General features: G+C 40.1%; 1 protein-coding gene and 1 long non-coding RNA gene across 2 annotated transcripts; one reads left to right on the top strand and one right to left on the bottom strand.

Annotated features, from left to right (window-relative positions):
• Positions 1–7,267, top strand: MIP (major intrinsic protein of lens fiber; the record flags this gene model as incomplete). The annotated part of the gene is made up of 4 exons (XM_081938490.1): positions 1–360; positions 4,943–5,107; positions 5,805–5,885; positions 6,869–7,267. 4 exons carry the CDS (start codon positions 1–3, stop codon positions 7,052–7,054), a joined length of 792 nt encoding a protein of 263 aa, XP_081794616.1. The 3' UTR covers positions 7,055–7,267.
• On the bottom strand, positions 6,946–12,506 carry LOC309384747. The gene is made up of 3 exons (XR_014174111.1): positions 12,247–12,506; positions 11,571–11,616; positions 6,946–7,033 (listed from the first exon to the last, which is right to left on the bottom strand). It is a non-coding gene; the product is annotated as an uncharacterized lncRNA (long non-coding RNA).
• Between the last annotated feature and the right edge of the window lie 5,058 nt (positions 12,507–17,564).

Raw genomic sequence — 17,564 nt, 5'->3', positions numbered from 1 at the left:
ATGTGGGAGGCACGCTTATCCTCCTTTTGGAGAGCTGTTTTTGCCGAGTTCTTCGGGACTATGTTCTATGTGTTTTTTGGGCTGGGGGCTTCCCTTCGTTGGATTGTTGGCCCCTCAAATGTTCTACAGGTGGCCCTGGCTTTTGGCTTGGTAGCAGCCACCATGGTGCAATCTCTAGGCCATGTAAGCGGTGCCCACATCAACCCAGCTGTTACCATGGCCTTTCTGTTGGGCTCGCAGCTTTCCCTCTTCCGTGCTGTCTTCTACGTGGTGGCCCAGGTGTTGGGAGGACTGGCCGGTGCAGCTGTGCTTTATGGAGTCACCCCGGCAGCACTACGGGGTAACCTGGCACTCAACACGGTAATGGGATCATGCAAAGCTGTCTCAAAATGTTTTTAAGAGGGGGGCATCCCTACAGCCGTAGACAAGAAATGAGTTAGCATTGCTCTGTGTAGGAAATTCTCTAAAGGACTGCACACTGGGCCCTTTAAAATCTGGATTACTAGGGAGATTATTGGGAGAAGGTACAAAGTATATCCCATATAGGAGGGCTTAACCCTAAATCTAGAAGGATGAGGCTGCTAGCATAGAACCTGAAACAAGGATTGAAATATTTTCATGGGTATATTATTTTTCATCTCAAGAAGTATCTTGGAGTAGTTATTGGGTAAAAGCCAGATTGCCCAGTATACTCAACGTATGTCTTTCTATGAGTACCGAGCATAAAAGACAATACGATAGAATTTGACATCAGTGTAATTGGATATAGTAAGAAAATTAGTTAAAGAGAGGGAGGATGAAAGAGATACAGTTTTTCTTTTTAGGATGGTAAGGGTGATTTCAAAGGCACTTTTCATGAAAGAATGTTATCATTGTAAAAATCAGATCTGCAGTTAGTTTTGAAGTAAATCACTTCTACTACATTTCGAAAGAAAAGCAAGCATAGTTTTCCCAACCAAATCTTTGGATTCCCAAGCTGTCTGGTTGATCATATCAGAGAACATTGTTTTTGTTAAAAACAATCATAATTGAAGATTTACAGATATTACTGGAAAGCCTAGATTTGCTTGATAGTGAGATGGGCAGCATATAAATTTAGCAAATTAAAAAATATTATGTTGAGTTAGTATTAAATCTAATGAATTTTTCTATGTGAAAACATTTCCATTCTTGATGTAAAAAACCCACTCTGCTGCTAGGAAATCAGCTAATACTATCACTATTACTAATTGTGAAACTTATTTTTGTTTGTGTAAAAAAAGTAAAGTTAGAAGTTTGCTCAAAAACACAGGAATATTTCAAATGAAAGATGAAGTTCAGGATTCTCATCCTTTGATACAGTAATGGCATATTAAAAGCTTCCCTTGAATAGCACAAGTTTCCCTTGGATAGTAAATTCCCTTTTTGAAGTAAATGAACTGTTTTCAGGAGGCAAAACTACTCTATTTAGAAGCCCTCAGACTAGCGTTTCAGCTGAGTTTAAAAGCTTTTTAATTATGGATTTTGAATTGACATATTTTGGATTTGAGCAATAATTGCTACATATTTAAATATCAATTATCTGAATGAAAATTGTACTAGGAATGTATCTTGGAATAATCAAAGTCTGAGTGAATTAGATTGTTTTAAATACATTCTTTGTTAGTGTACTGTACCTGTCATATTTTTACATTTTGCTGGTGAACTAATTTCAGATATCAAATTTGGAGGTGTGCAATAATGAATATCAAAATTCCTAGATGAATTCTTATGATACATGTTCCAGATGAATGGAAGGCATCTGTATTCATCCTTCTCTTAGATATTACTATCTTAATTCTATTTGGCGGTTTGTCTGTAGCAGCCTAATGGCCTAACAGATTTTATACATCATGAGGCTGCCTTTAGACTATTATTTTAATATTGGTAATGTCTCATTCACAGGCCAGCTATGGTAATACAACCGAATTTCTATAGTTCAGGGTTGAATTTTGAATACTTGGTCCTCTCTGAGCTTGGTTGCTTTCTCACAAATGTTTCATTACACAACTAAGTAAGATCACTGATTATGTTACCCCGTTAGTAATGAAACATCTGCAAGCAAATAACCAAGTTCAGAGAGCACCAAACCCCCACAGACTGGGAATGAAATGAAAGCAAATTTATGAGCACAGAGCTGAAAAAAGGCACTGTCATAGTGCATTAACATCATTGAGTCTTCTAGTGAGAAACCCTAAATTGAACTGATTTCCTCCCATTTTTGCTATGGGAAAAACTCAAATACATCCATTAGTTTCCTTGCTGATTCCGAGCTTCTCAGCACTGCCGGGTTGATTTTCTGCTAGATCAGGCAGGCATCTGTTTTTGAAGGGCCTTAATCCCTCACTTGTCTGCCAAGCAACCTCAAGGCACATATCTCTGCTCAGCATCCAAAATGCCTTGGTAAGGCCACACTTGGAATACTGCATTCAGTTCTGGTCGCCACGATGTAAAAAAGATGTGGAAACTCTAGAAAGAGTGCAGAGAAGAGCAACAAAGATGATTAGGGGACTGGAGACTAAAACATATGAAGAACGGTTGCAGGAACTGGGTATGTTTAGCTTCAGAGAAAGAAGGACTAGGGGAGACATGATGGCAGTGTTCCAATATCTCAGGGGTTGCCACAAAGAAGAGGGAGTCAAACTATTCTCCAAGGCACCTGAGGGTAGAACAAGAAGCAATGGGTGGAAACTAATCAAGGAGAGAAGCAACTTAGAACTGAGGAGAAATTTCCTGACAGTTAGAACAATTAATCAGTGAAACAGCTTGCCTCCAGAAGTTGTGAATTGCCCAACACTGGAAGTCTTTAAGAAGATGTTGGATAGCCATCTGTCTGAAACGGTATAGGGTTTCCTGCCTAGGCAGGGGGTTGGACTAGAAGACCTCCAAGGTCCCTTCCAACTCTACTATTGTATTATTGTACCGTATTTTCCACTTTACAATACATTGAGCTACAGGTTTCGGTGGAGAAACCATGGCCTATAGTTGCTTTTAGACCACTACTCGTTGCACTAGAATACAGATAGTCCTCATTTAGTGACCATTTGAAATTACAACAATTATGAAAAAGTTACTTCACAAAGATTTCTTGCATTTATGACCTTCACAGGCCTTTCAAGCAAAGGAGATCTAAAATAAAATCATGTGGTTTCACTTAGCCAATGCTTTGCTTAATGGCTGAGTTGCCCTTCCCAATTGTCGTCACTAAATGGGGACTGCCTGTAGTCAATATAAATTTTGCCTTGTAAGTCAAATATTGCTGTTTTGAAACTCAGCAGGGGCATTATTAGTATTAGTGTTAGTATTATTTCCAAGTCTCTCTGTGCTTTTATTTTTTGAATCAGTAAAATTCCACCATTTCACTGATTTTCCCACCACAGGAGAGGTGAGTATCACTTTCAGCTCCCAATTGTACAAATAACCTGTTCAGTATGAGATGTGCCAACCAGATGTTTCCAAGACCTTAACTCTGAGGATAAAATTGTATGCAATTGGACCCCAGTATTCATCCAGAGGCAGTTTGAAATGTGTGGGTTGGGTGAGGAGGATGCACCCTGTGCATTAAGCATGAGATGGGCAAACTGACGGAATGTTAATTCCAGTCCAGTCTCAAAAGAAAGATATCATAAAAAGAAGACCACAAACCAGAGAGACAGTAGACTGAAGGAAAACTAGCAGGGATTCACTAGATACATTTTACCTCACTCCTTGGTGCTCTGAATACCAAAAAGGAGTGAGTCTAGTTGCCATTTTAATTTTTTGCCAAAACGTCACCTGGGGTGGCATTGTGAGAAATTAAAATACCCCCCTTAAATTCCCCTCAATTAAATCCACTAGTCGGCAAAGATGGGTGCCAATGAAAACATACTTCAAGCCAGGAACTGATCCTGAAGCCCAGTCAGCTGAGAGTAAAAAAGGACTCTGCAAGCAGGCCAGTGATTTAGAAAGTCTGCAGATTCATAACCCACAAATTCGTGCTTGAACTTTTACTACAGGGAGAGGGGGCTTATCCTGTGCAACCCCCGTGAACTCCTAATTTTGAAGCGTGCACTGGTGGGGGCGATGAGACATAATTAGGTTAAACTGGTTGGAAGCAGAAATGGATTTTGTGGATTTAAAAATCCCTGCTCTTACATTTTTCCCTTTTTGTTTACCCATTGACAGGTATATACTGTACGCATGTATATGGTGAGATAAACAAAGGGATAGGGGAAATGTTCGGTTCGCGTCTCAGATGAGGAAAATGTTTAGTGTATTAATAAAAGAATGCTTCCTTGGTTAGAGGTGCAGTGTGGAAAAGTTGGACTAGATGGCTTTTACAAGTGATTAAATGATTAATCCTAGATTAATGATTGAAATACTCAGGTCCCAAAAACCAAGTCAGGATGATTCATAAGGATTAATGGCTCATCAGCATTAATTAACTGGGAAAGCATGTCCCTGGGAGTTGTCTGGATTCAGCCTCCACCCTGTAGACAAGAGAGAACTAAAGGAAGAAAATCAGCTATATGTGAGACACAGGCCTAACCCTATTAGAAAATGCAGCTATGTTTGATTTATCCACTTGGTATAGATAATACCAATTGTCTCATTGATTTATCTATACATCTCTAAAGCTTTCCTCCTGGCTAGACTTCCTGTTGCTTTATAAACCTATTTTACTTTCTTTTATTCCTGCCCCACCTTGTTGAACCTTTAGTTTGACTAGAATGAGGTCTGGCAGATAATCACATGGGCACTATTAAAATGTAACATCTTCATTCTACAAACTTATTCTAGATGTAAGTGCAATCAGTGTTTCCTCCTGGTATGCATACATAATTTCTGGAAACCGAAGCCCCTAAAGATATAGTTAGGTATAGAATGAATGATACCTTTTGCTGTTCCTCACGGTTTTATCCTCCCACATATCTCCTGGCTACAGATACACCCTAGTGTAAACGTAAGCCAAGCTACCATTGTGGAAATCATCCTGACCCTACAGTTTGTCCTCTGTGTCTTTGCCACCTACGATGAGAGACGTAATGGACGCATGGGATCGGTGGCCCTGGCAGTTGGATTCTCCCTCACACTTGGACACCTCATTGGGGTAATGATTCAATATGCAAGACACATATATATAGCCAGCTGTAATACATTTAGGCAGTCTCTGTAGTAGCCACCTGACCAGGCCTGGTTGGAGGATTAGTCCTCCCAATACTTTCCCCCATTCTTAACTGCACCCTATTCTTCCAGCAGTTTATTTGTCTTCTGTTTAACCATTTTGAATCTATAAAACAGCGGGGAAGGGGGTCTTTCTTCCCATCAGGCATACCAATCTTCCAAAGGGAATCTTTGGGGATGGTCATGCCTTTTTGGGGAGCAGCTTTTATCATGGCCAGGATTTGAAGGCGGCTTTTGAAATTAAGCCTGTGGCCACATGAAGTAAGTTCAGCGGTCCTTGGAATTCAGGTGAATCGCTCTTGCTAGAAAGTATTTCCAGGTGGCTATATGTAATCTACTCAGCATAACAGCTTGCTTCTTTCAATATTTTAATTGTATCTTTTAAACTGCCTTTCAATGGGCACACATTATTTTTAGTTTATATTATTTTTAAGTTTGATTTTGGTGCTGTAATGAAATTATTGTTGCTTTATTATGTATTTACTATTTGCCTTGTGCATGTATATAAATGCTAATATTTAAGCAAACATAAATAAGGGAGTTGGATCCTTTAGGATTAGAAACCTGAATTGCATGATGAAAAAAAAAATCTTTCCCTGTCATAACCGTACTCTTTTTTTCAGATGTACTACACAGGAGCTGGCATGAATCCTGCCCGATCCTTTGCCCCAGCTGTCATTACCCGTAACTTCACCAACCATTGGGTAAGGGAAGGGTTTGTAAGGATAAGAAATGATGACATCTTACAGTTCTTTGAAAAACAGTCCGGGGGCTGAAAGATTATTTGAGTTTCCCTCTCTGAATTTGGAGAAACAATTGCAACTTCAGAAGGGGGAATCTTTTATATCGTTATCCAAAGCAGCATCCACACTCTTGAAATTTGGCTCCCAGGAAGTCCCAAGTGAGATATTATTTGGTTGAGGAGAGAACATAGCAGAGGCAACTTGGGTGCATTTTAATCTTCCATAAAAGTAAATATTTTTAAATAGCCCCCCCCCCCCAAATAAAATGCACTCAGTTCCAATTTTTATTCTGTGGGTAAGTTGTGAGGGGAGAGCCAGTTTAGTGTAGTGTTTTAAAGTAGCAGGTTAGAAACCAGGAGACAGTGAATTCTAGCCCTGCTTGAAACACAAAGCCAACTGGGTGATCTTGGGTCAGTTCCCTTCTCTCAGCCCTGGGAAGGAGGCAAGGGCATTGTCTTCTGAAATCTTGCCAACAAAAACGAAGGACTTCCCCAGGCAATTGCCCGACTCAAAAAGAAATAAAATGTTGAGACAGCACCGAAAATGTCGGAGCATCCCAATGTCAAACTTACTTGACCTCACTTTAAAATTCTACTAATTATCAGGTACATGACAACATAAGAATCTAAGCTTAGTGGCAAAAATTACAAGCAATCTTGAGATGGGGCAATTATGGAAGAGTCTTTGCTCTACTTGGAATCCATTTGGAGGCTCACCGATGAGACTAATAAAGTAGAAGAGACTAGCTGATTAGAGCTGCTGGGAGCTGCCAGTAGTTTATGATTTATCAGTGATGGGTGAAGAGGATTTCAATCTGCTAATAATGGGAAAAGGCCCTGGGGTATTTTTTTTTTCTGAAATGCTATACCCTAAGATGTTTCTGCAACCTTAACCTATCTTCTTCTTCTTCCCCCTTCCCATCCTTTTGTCTTTTGTTCTTCCAGGTATATTGGGTTGGACCAATTATTGGTGGTTTGATGGGTGGCTTTTTGTACGACTTCATCTTATTCCCTCGGATGCGTAGTATCTCAGAACGTCTGTCTATTCTCAAAGGTGACCGGCCTGTTGCAACCAATACATCCAGAGAACCTCCAGGGGATCCTATTGAGCTGAAGACACAAGCACTATAAACAGTGACCGTAGGGTGGCACAACATAGCACATACACACATCCCTGCTCTGGGGAGAGATGGGGCAGAATAACTGGCCCAGTATACAGACTGTTATTGCTCCTGGCCAGTGGGAAGTGGTTGCACAAAGGAGGCACAAATCAGAGGGGGGAAATAGGTTATCCAGTCTTTCTCTCTCATAAAAAACAAAGCAACAGACACACAAAACATGGGATAATAGAATGCAGAGAGTGCAGTTGGGAGGGGAAGGGGGGGGACTATGTCATTGCCTGACTTTTAAACGATTTATTTTGCAGTGAGAAGTCTTAAAAACAGTTTTTGTGCAGGGAAACAAAAGGCATAAGAGGATAACTCTGCTTTGAATTCTTGCAAAACTTGCATTCCCTTCACATCTATTATGCTGAGTCACCCTTTGCAGACCTCGCTGCTCTCCCTTCTGCGCCTGAGTTGTTGTGGGAGGCAGATTGTTTAGTGTGGGATTGCTAGAGTTCTTTGTTGAGTTTGCCATTGGGCATCTTTCAGTTCCCCTGCTGCTCTTAATATTCTGGCTCCAGCTTTGTGCGCTGTGCCAGCAAGGTATGAACCCTTGGCTCAAGTGGGTTTGAGGACTTGAATAGGAGGAACAATTCTTTCCTTCCGTCAAAGTAGCTCCCCCCCACCCTTGGAGGAATCATGCTCAGATTATCTATTGACATAGGATGGTGAGAGTAATGAGGAAGAACAAATGACTTGTAGCCACATAGAATATATACATATATAATTTTGGCTTGTGCGTACGTGAGAAACAAATTTGGGGGTAAGTAAATGCAGAGCCAGAGCCAGAACCCCAGCAAGGAACAAACATCACTGAATAAAGCATGTGCTTACATAGAGAAGGTCTCAGTTCAATTCCTGGCATCTTAGGTAGTAACCTCAATATGCCCAGTGCTGATCTTGGACCTGCTGCTAGTAGCCATCTCTGGATTTTTCTGCTAGGCAATACATAGCTCCATTATAAAATTCCAAATGCCAGGTAGGGATTTAGCAGCTTAAGTAAGAACATCTTATAACACCTATTTCAAACATCAATCACTAAATCAAAATAAGTTTCCTGAGGGGAGGGGAGAAAGTATCTAGCCTTTTATTTAAAATATTTATTGGTGTGTTTACATTTGTGTCGTTTCTTTCCATCAGAAGCTGCTGCTGTTTCATTTTCCTCACTATCCCACATCATTTATCTCAGTGATAAAAAAATGAAGTGAAATAGAATTAGGGCATGGTCTCACTTATCTTTAGGATAGGGTTGCTATATCTAGACTGCAGAAATCGTGGCGGCCAACAGAAGGTACCAAAGGGGTTTTATGTATCTCTCTGCTGCCATCTCATTGTCAGCTAGCCTATCATAATATGGGAATTTTATTTTAAGCAGATTCCATCAGTTTGAGTTTAGCCTAATTTGAAATTAAACTTTCCAATCCCTCAAAGGCACACTTAGGGCAAGAGATGAGAAGAATAAATCAAACACAAAGGAGACGTGATGTTGAATATGAATCTCTATAATCCTCCCCTCATCCAAACTACATTTTATAAATTGCCTTTTAAATTGTAGGCGTAGCCATACATATAGCTTCAGTGAAGTTCCTTTCATAAACATAGAACTTGTGAAATGTTGTGTGCTCCATTTTTCATTGCTACCGTAGTCTATTCCAACATATTCTCTGATACTATTTCACCTCCCTTTTCTTATTTGCTATGAAGACACTGCATGGTAATAGTCCTTTTTTGTAGAATCTTCTAGGACCTCAATATGGAGAATCAATAAAGCTATAAAAGATGACGTACTTTTTAGAACTGAAAGTTCTGCTCAGATACTCAAAGCAAGAAACAGCACAAACTCTGACCAAACTAAACCCAATAACTGCCACTCTTCACCATATTAACAAATGCAAACAGTATACACTCAAGAGCCCCTAAAACCACCCTCTTCATTAACCAAAACTAATCTCTGGTCTGATCACCATGTTTAGTAATGCAAAGTAATCATTCATTTGTATCTCACCTTGCTCCATGGAGGTCAAATTTATTCCTCCACGGCTTACTAGTAGTTTATTCAGCAGGCTAAACTGTATTTTAAAAGCAAAATTTGTTGCCCAGTGATTGGTTTCATACATCATCCTATGCTATAAACCAGAAGAACTAGATTCTAACATCATGTTATATCAAATCTGAAGTAAGCACATTATGATTTAGTGCAGTGTATGAACTCAGCCCTTATTAAAAGATCCACATGTAAATTATTGGTCTTCTAAAAAATATACATCTTGTCAAGAAATTTGGTATCTTTACTGGAGTATCTCTTTCAAAAGTTCAGAAAAATTGGTTGAAAAAATGAGTAAGATTAGAACGATCAACAGAAGAGAATATTTCTAATTTAGGGTTGAACTGTAGGGTCCTTGATACTCTCTGAGCTTGGTTGCAAGCTCAGGAAGCCTTAGGGAGCCCACATTAGAACAATCTTCCAATTTTTGCTGACAAAGAATGAGTATGGCTTTTAGAAGGAGTTAAGGATAGGGAAGCTTTTGGCTGATCTAACTTTTTATTTATTTTTTGGAGTATCAGCATATGTATACTTGGCCATTGAAGCAGGAGGCCAAGATCTGATGGGAGGAGGGTTGAGTCATTTTGCTTCACTTATAGAACTACTGTATATCCACCCTCCCTCCAAGAGCCTTGAATGCTGTGTTTCTGGAGTTCCCCAAAGTTTCTAGTTGCTATATGTTGTAAATATGATGCCGACTAGTTTGGTCCAGCAGAATTTCTCTTGTAGTTAGATGAACTATCTATTTTACACTGCAGGGCTGGTTTTTAGGCTCCTTATCTCTAACAGCAGCTTTCCCAACCAAATAGGTTGGAAGTGCAGTTCCAAATTCCCAGATATCATTGGCTTATTGAGATCTAAGAGTTGCAATCTGATATATTGGAGGGGGGCAAATTAACAAAGGCCAAAATGTGAGCATAAAGTGGTTTATTTACTGGTCAAGCAAGCAGTTCTAATAATAAATGTGATTTAAGAGAGTTGACAGACAAATCATTGGAATGAAAAATGGTGACCAATATCTCAAAAGGAAAATGGGGAGGGTGGTTACAGTGAGTGATAGGGTGCAGATGTTTCATTCTGAAATGATGTCTGGGGCATGATTATGAATTCTGCAGTATTAATATTTGAGGTAAATCCTATTTTCAGATATTTTGGTGTGAACTGTCCCCCCCCCACCCCCATTCTCTCTACTACAACTGTTATAACACAAATGGTGAAAATTCAAGGTCAGTCAACAGAATTGACTTGGAATCACTCCACCAGGGTCCATCATCAATCCAGCTGAGTTATAAATCAACACAAACAGGATGAATTTGTCTAGTACAACAGGGCCATTTTATTAGGATTGATTTGCACTGTAGTTGGAAATGGTTCTATTCAGATTATTTACAGAAGACGACAATTTATTTTTTATGTCTTGCTTTTATTTTTCCTGCCACATGACACCAAGATGTTCATCTTTTTCAATGAGCTGTTTAACTTTCTGTTTCACAGGTATAAATTACTCTTTAGTTGTTGTGTTGGGATTGATTGATTTAATTAAATGCTACAGTTTATTTTTTGCTAATAGCTCTGCATCAGAGAAATCTGGCAAATGTACATGATTACAATTAAGGAAGAGGGACATGGCATGAAGCAGAAAAGTAATTCAGTATTTTATACATTCATGTCTAAAACGCACGAGTCTCTATTCGGCCCAAGGACTTCAGAATACAGAGATTTCTATTAATTCCAAAACCTACATTGAATATAGTGGCACTTTCTTCTTTAATACAGTTATACTATGGAATTGTATAGGAAACTAAACCCATAAATAGATCTATGCACTACTCAACCTTTCAGTTTCAGAATGATTGCATATTGTCAACTAAATACATTTTGAATGTCAGTGAAAGGAGAACATAATCCCCTCTCCTGTTCCACATAAAAACCTTAGCTGGACTGATACTAGCAAATACTGGGAAAGGAGCTGTGCCCTCAGGGCATGGAATGGAGCAGAGAAACAGCTATTCAACATTCAGCCTAGCCCACCCTGGCATTTGCAAGCCAAGGCTGCTGTCTGATGCACAGCTGGCTGTATGTCTCTTTCAGCAGCACTTACAGTTATTAGAGAGAGTAATTGTTTCCGTGGCTGTTTGCGGGCTCCAGAAACAAAATGCTACATTAAGATCCTACTTCTTACCTAGCAGGGTTCTTATTATGCTGGTTATGTTTGAAATTGGAAGATAAAAAGCTGCCTCAAAGCCACGATGACTGAATTTTATTGCAAAGTAGAGCCAAGTGTATTTTAAAATAGGCACATAAAGTTTATATTCTGTCCTGAATGCACACATGTGGCTTATATAAGAAATAGAATATAAAAGGGGGCATTTTAATTAAATTTCAATGTATTTCCCATTTGATTTATATGCCTAGGAAATGACAATCCTAATTTTTTTACCTCAGTCTCCAAGATCAAGCAGCTCAATCTGTAAAATGTTGCTGGGCTAAAAATACACAATTGACAGTGGCAAACAAAACATCATTATTCCATGTTGTATGTTCAGAAAAAAATATTGTAAAGACTTTTATATAATTAAATTAAATTAAACACCATCATTAAGGATCACAATCTAAAACATCTTCCTAGATTTAAAAAAAAAGTAATTGACAATCCCAAAGAAAACATTAGTACCTCCATGTTGTGTATCTACATAAACTCCAGTAAAAACTTTCACAAGTATATTATATAATGAAATGAAAAGAGAGAGAACTAAAGGGAATGAGAAAGATTTCTTGATGCTCCATTCTTGTTTATATTAACATTGTTATTTCTAATGCATCCAATTATTTATTTATTAATCTTGTGAATTCCCATGTATTCCCATGGAAATATTTATATTTAGCAATTATAAAGTGTGCCTTGCATGAATACATGAATAGTATTCCAATAGTTATTGCCAGGCATTGCACTCCTGCAAGTTCCTTTACATTACATTATCCTTGTATATGTAATAATGTCTGCTGGGAGGATGATAAAATACATGTAGTCCCCGACTTACAACAGTTTGTTTAGTGACTGCTCAAAGCTACAACAGCACTGAAAAAAGTGACTTATGACTATTTTTGACACTTACCACTGTTGCAGCATTCCCCATGGTCATGTGACTCATATTTCTGAAGATTGCAGTGTTTTGGGGGTTGTGTGATCACTTTTTCCCGCCTTCTGAAAAGCAAAGGGAAAGCCCGATTTACTTAACAACTGTGTTACTGACTTAACAACTGCACTGATTCACTTAACAACTGTGGCAAGAAAAGTCGTTAAAAAAAGGCAAAGCTGACTTAAATGTCTTGTTCAGCAACAGAGATTTTGGGCTCAATTGTGGTTGTAAGTCAAGGACTATCTGTAATTGATTGTACATTTAAAAAGCTATGTGTGTAAGATGAATGAAGCATGCTATTTGCTGTACATAATAAAAGAATATGTGTGTGAGAGAGTCTACATACACACATACACACATATTCTGAGTCTGTATATTTATGTAGTGAGAGAGAAAGATCTATCTCTACCCTTTTCAGTCAGGTAAATCAAATAAATCAATATATCAATAAATCCGGAGGGCTTTTTAACTGCAGTACAAGAACACGACAGAAACATGTAACTAAACAAACCATAGTATGATATGTCAAATCTTGGGGTGTGTGTGTGTGGTAGTTATATGTTTAGCTCCTGAACTCTGATATGAATGTAGATTAGACCATTTGCTTCTTTTTAGAATCTATTAGATTTTCAAAGGCTAAAGTTCCCTGATCCCATTTGTCCCCTCACCCTCACTTCCCCTTCATTGAAAAATATGAAGTAAGAAAACGTCTAGATTTCTTCTAGTGATGAAGTTTATCTCCCTATCCCAGTGTTAGCGAACCTTTTCGGCACCAAGTGCACCCATGCATGCACACGTGTGGGAGCGCCGGAAACCAGAAGAGCAGCTTCCCGGCGCACATGCGTGGGAGCACCCAAAACTGGAAGAGCAGTTCCCTGGCACACATGCGCGCACCAGGAAGCTGAGTTTCTGATTTCCGGCATGCACATGCGTATCAGTCACCTGGTCTTTTGGTTTCTGATGCACATTCGCATGCGAAAACCAGGTAGCTGGTGTGCATGCGCCCAACGCAAACCAGAATTTCCGCTTCCCAGTGTGTGCATGCGCGCCAGGGAGCTGCTCTTCCAGTTTTTGGTGCGCACAAAGACCAGCTGGCCGGCGGGCCAGAACCCAGAAAAGCAACAGGTGACAGCTGACGTGCCAGGAGAGATGGCTCTGTGTGCCATTTCCGGCATGCGTACCATAGGTTCGCCATCACTGCGCTATCCTCTAAATAACAGTGCATCTTTAAGGTAGATTATCAGCCTTTATAAAAGACAGATATCTTCATTTAACTTCTATTTCTATGGTCTCCTGGTTGATGTTATGGCTGGAAAACTAATTTTTGTATGTCATATACATAGTGGTTCCCAAATCTACTTGAAGTACCCCATTTTATCTGTGTGGCAATTGGCCATTTCTACTCCAGATATTTATAGCATGGTCTAGCTAGCATGATGTCAATATACCAATAATGCTTTATATTGCCACAGCGATGACTGAGTGGCACTAGAAGACATGGATCACTACCATGAAAATTGCTAATCCCTTTTAATTCCTGTAATCACTTTTCTTTCTTTCCTTTTATTATGGCAGAATAAATAAAGCCCATATTTCCTGTTCTTTTCTAGCTGCTTGTTAATTGGAGTAATACATTTTCAAATAGCAAAATAGAAATAAAAACCATCAAAGCATAAAAACAATGATAAAACTGTATAAAAACCATAAAACATGTGCAGCAGCTGTATAAACATATAAGCGTAATCAATAAAGGGCCCTGCTCCACAACTGAAACCTGAGGTTTTCCGAAAAGGTCCTTTAAGAGGTGGGCACCAAGACAGACAGGTTTTTCTGGACCTTGTCAGATGACACTTCTTGGTAGACCTGCCACTCCTGCCAGATGTATCTGAGAAGAGGCACTCCATCAAATAACCCATCACATGCTATATAGGGCTTCATAGGTCCTTAATCAGCATCTTGAATTGAACATGGAAGCAAATTGGCAACCAATACAGCTTGTGGAACAGAGGTGTAATGTGCGCTGATCAGGGAGCACACATAACTGTCCATCTTGCACCCGCTGGAGTTTCTGGGCAACCAGGACCAGGTCCCTCAGAAAGGGCCTTTTTCACCCAGCCTATTTGAAAACAAAAATACAACATCATGGATGGATTTTATCCCCTGCGCTCTTAAGGAAGCTGGGTGAAAAGCCTCCTGAAATCCAAGCAGGATTTCCTGCTTGAATTTTGTGATGGATCCTTTTCAGCCTGCCCAGGGGAACTAGACGGAGTCCTCTGGGCGGGCAGGCGGCAGCAGCAGCTTGCAACCTTCCCTGCCCAGGTTCTGTTGATTTTCTGAGGAAGATGGCAGGGAAGTTTGCACATAGCAATCACATGATCACAGGGTGTTTGGCAACCTGCTGTAAATGCAAACAGGCTGCCAAGCAGCCAGACTCCAATCATGTGATTGCAGAGGAGTTGGAACAGCCATACTTTCCCTCATAAGTCCCTTCATTCAGCACCATCAAAATTTCATATAGTCACCAAATGAGTGCTCATTAAGGCAACTTGTACAATAATCCATTTGAGAGGTGCCCATAACATGAGTGACCAAGAGTAAAGCCTCCCAGTCCATAAATAGGCAAAACTGATGCACAACATGAAGTTCTTCACATAGGATTCATGAGTTCGGGAGGACTCATTGGTTACACATAGAGTTTCTTTGGGGCAATGCCACCGCATCCAGAACAAGGGGTGGGTTGTTGGGGTTTTTTGCTAGCCAGGGATCACCAAAGCGGCTGGCTGCCTCTGTGAAAGGAATTTTTTCGGGCGGTGTTATCTTACCTGCAGGACACCTGAGTGCCAGTAGGCAATCAGGGGAGGCTCCTTTGGTGTCACTACGTGGTTTATTCGCTCATGGGAATCGAGCTGCTGACCTTAGCAGGACCAGGCTCAGCATCTTAACACGTGAGCCACCAGGGCCCCCTACAAGGGGTGGTAAATCATTGAAACCAAAAGGCCCCCAAATCCAAAGCCTTAAGAGATTTGAGCTGAAAGCTGTTTTCCCCAACCGTACCTCCACAGCAACCAAAGACCAAGACAGAAGGTCAACAGCAGTGTCACTTAATACCTTACCCCATGGTGACAGATACTCTCATCCAGAGGCTTCCTGCAGGTGTTAAACAGAAGGGTAGAGAGAACCAAACCCTGTAGAACCCCACAAAGCAGGGTTGAGGGCGAGATTGATCATTCCCAAGGAAAATCAATTGGAAATAGCCATCCAAGAAAGAGAATCAGCATGATACAATATCTTTCACCCTCAGCTCCCAAAGCTGCTCCAGAAGTATATCATGATCAATGACGCTGAAAGCCATCAAGAGATCAAGATGATCAAGGATGGATGAACTGCCCCCATACCAATCATGCCAGAGATAATCAACAAGCATGATCAATGCTGTTTCAGACCTGTACACAAATCTGAAACTTGATTGGAAGGGAGCCAGAAAATCTGTTTTAGTCAGAATCTTCTGAAGCTATCGCATGATCACTTTCTCAACAACCCTCCTTAAAAAGTGAATGTTAGATACTGGGTGAAAGTTTTCCAGTAGGGTTAAATCTAGTTAATGGCTTCCAGAAGAGAGGGTGAACAAATGCCTTTTTAAGATTCTGCCTCTTGCCATACATTTCTTTGTCCTCCAACAAGTGTTGCCCTCTTTCAAGTTACAACATCGCATACATTTATGATGATTCAGTAGGATTAGAAGGCATTCATACTTCTAGTGCCTTGAACTGTTGTTAGAAATCTGCACCTGTTTCCAATGCACCTATCTCAATAAATTAAAATAAAGCTGGGAGGGACCTTGGAAGTCCTCCAGTCTGGGCCCCTGCTGAAGCAGGAGAACTTAGTGGAACAGCTTGTCTCCAGAAATCGTGGGCGCGCCATCACTGAATGTTTTTAAGAAGAGACTAGTGCAGTGTTTCTCAACCTTGTCAACTTGAAGATGTCTGGACTTCAACTTCCAGAATTCCCCAGCCAACATTCGCTGGCTGGGGAATTCTGGGAGTTGAAGTCCAGACATTCTTCAAGTTGACACGGTTGAGAAACACTGGGCTAAAGCCTAGTCTCACCTTTAAAACATCCAGGGATGGAACACCCACAATTTCTGGGGGCAAGCTGTTCCACTGATTAATTGTTCTCACTGTTAGGAAGTTTCTCCTTAATTCCAGGTTGCTTCTTTCTTTGATTAGTTTCCAACCACTGTTTCTTGTCCTGGCCTTTGGTGCTTTGGAGAATAATCTGACCCCTCCCCTTCTTTGTGGCAGCCCATCAAATAATGGAATACTGCTATCATGTTCCCCCCTAGTCCTTCTTTTCTCTAGACTAGCCAAGCCCAAATCCTGCATCTTGTTCTTCCTTCCAGGCCTTTGATCATCTTAGTTGCTCTTCTCTGACTGATAAGTTTGCTAGTATAGAAAATAATAAGGTGACCAACTTTTTTACAATGAAAAGGAGGACAAAACACGTTCTATTGTCCAAAAAAATAAGCAAGGATTGCAATACGCTAAATAAGCACCTACTGCAATACAATATGCAAAAGAAGCAAGCACTGTAATACAAGAACCTGCGGGGAGAGGCTTCACTGCTTGCCGTACTGTATGCATATATGAACTTCCCGGTCTTAGTTTGGCTCCACTCATTGAGCCGCTGAAGGGAGCTTTCGTTTAAAAGGGCGATGCCACAGCCGAAGTGGAAACGTGGGGTCAAAAAAAAAAAAAAAAGATCCCATGAGCAGTAGGGCAGTCGTTTTTTGCCGTATTTTTATATAAAGGCATCAAGGATGGCAACCACAATGCGAAACGTGCAGCTAAAAAACTGGGCCAATTAAACCATCAGAAGAATGATTCGGATGGGCAAAACATAATAATAATAATAATAATAATAATAATAATAATAATAATAATAATAATAATAATAATAATAATAATAATAATAATAACAACAACAACAACAACAACAACAACAACAACAACAACAACAATAATTAATCATCATCATCACAGCGGAATTATTTCAATTCCCTGGATTCTTAGGACGCTTTGTATCTTGAACCTAATAAATACTTCATGCCGCCATTCTGCTTGCGATTTAGCACTTCGAAGGAACGCCAGTCATTCTGCTTTATAAAATTTGGTTTAATATGGGCAGCGTGACAATTGCGAATGGTGATTTATTTAGCAAGGCTTGGCGTGTCAGCACCGCCAGGCAGTAACTGGTGTACCTGCAAAGCCTTAAACCAGTCCAAACTTGGAAACTTT

Source organism: Natrix helvetica, assembly GCF_964273705.1.
Source record: "Natrix helvetica genome assembly, chromosome: 1".
NCBI classification, from domain to species: Eukaryota; Metazoa; Chordata; class Lepidosauria; order Squamata; family Natricidae; genus Natrix; species Natrix helvetica.
Note: the sequence above shows the minus strand (reverse complement) of the source record. Positions and strands in the feature narration are given on the sequence as shown.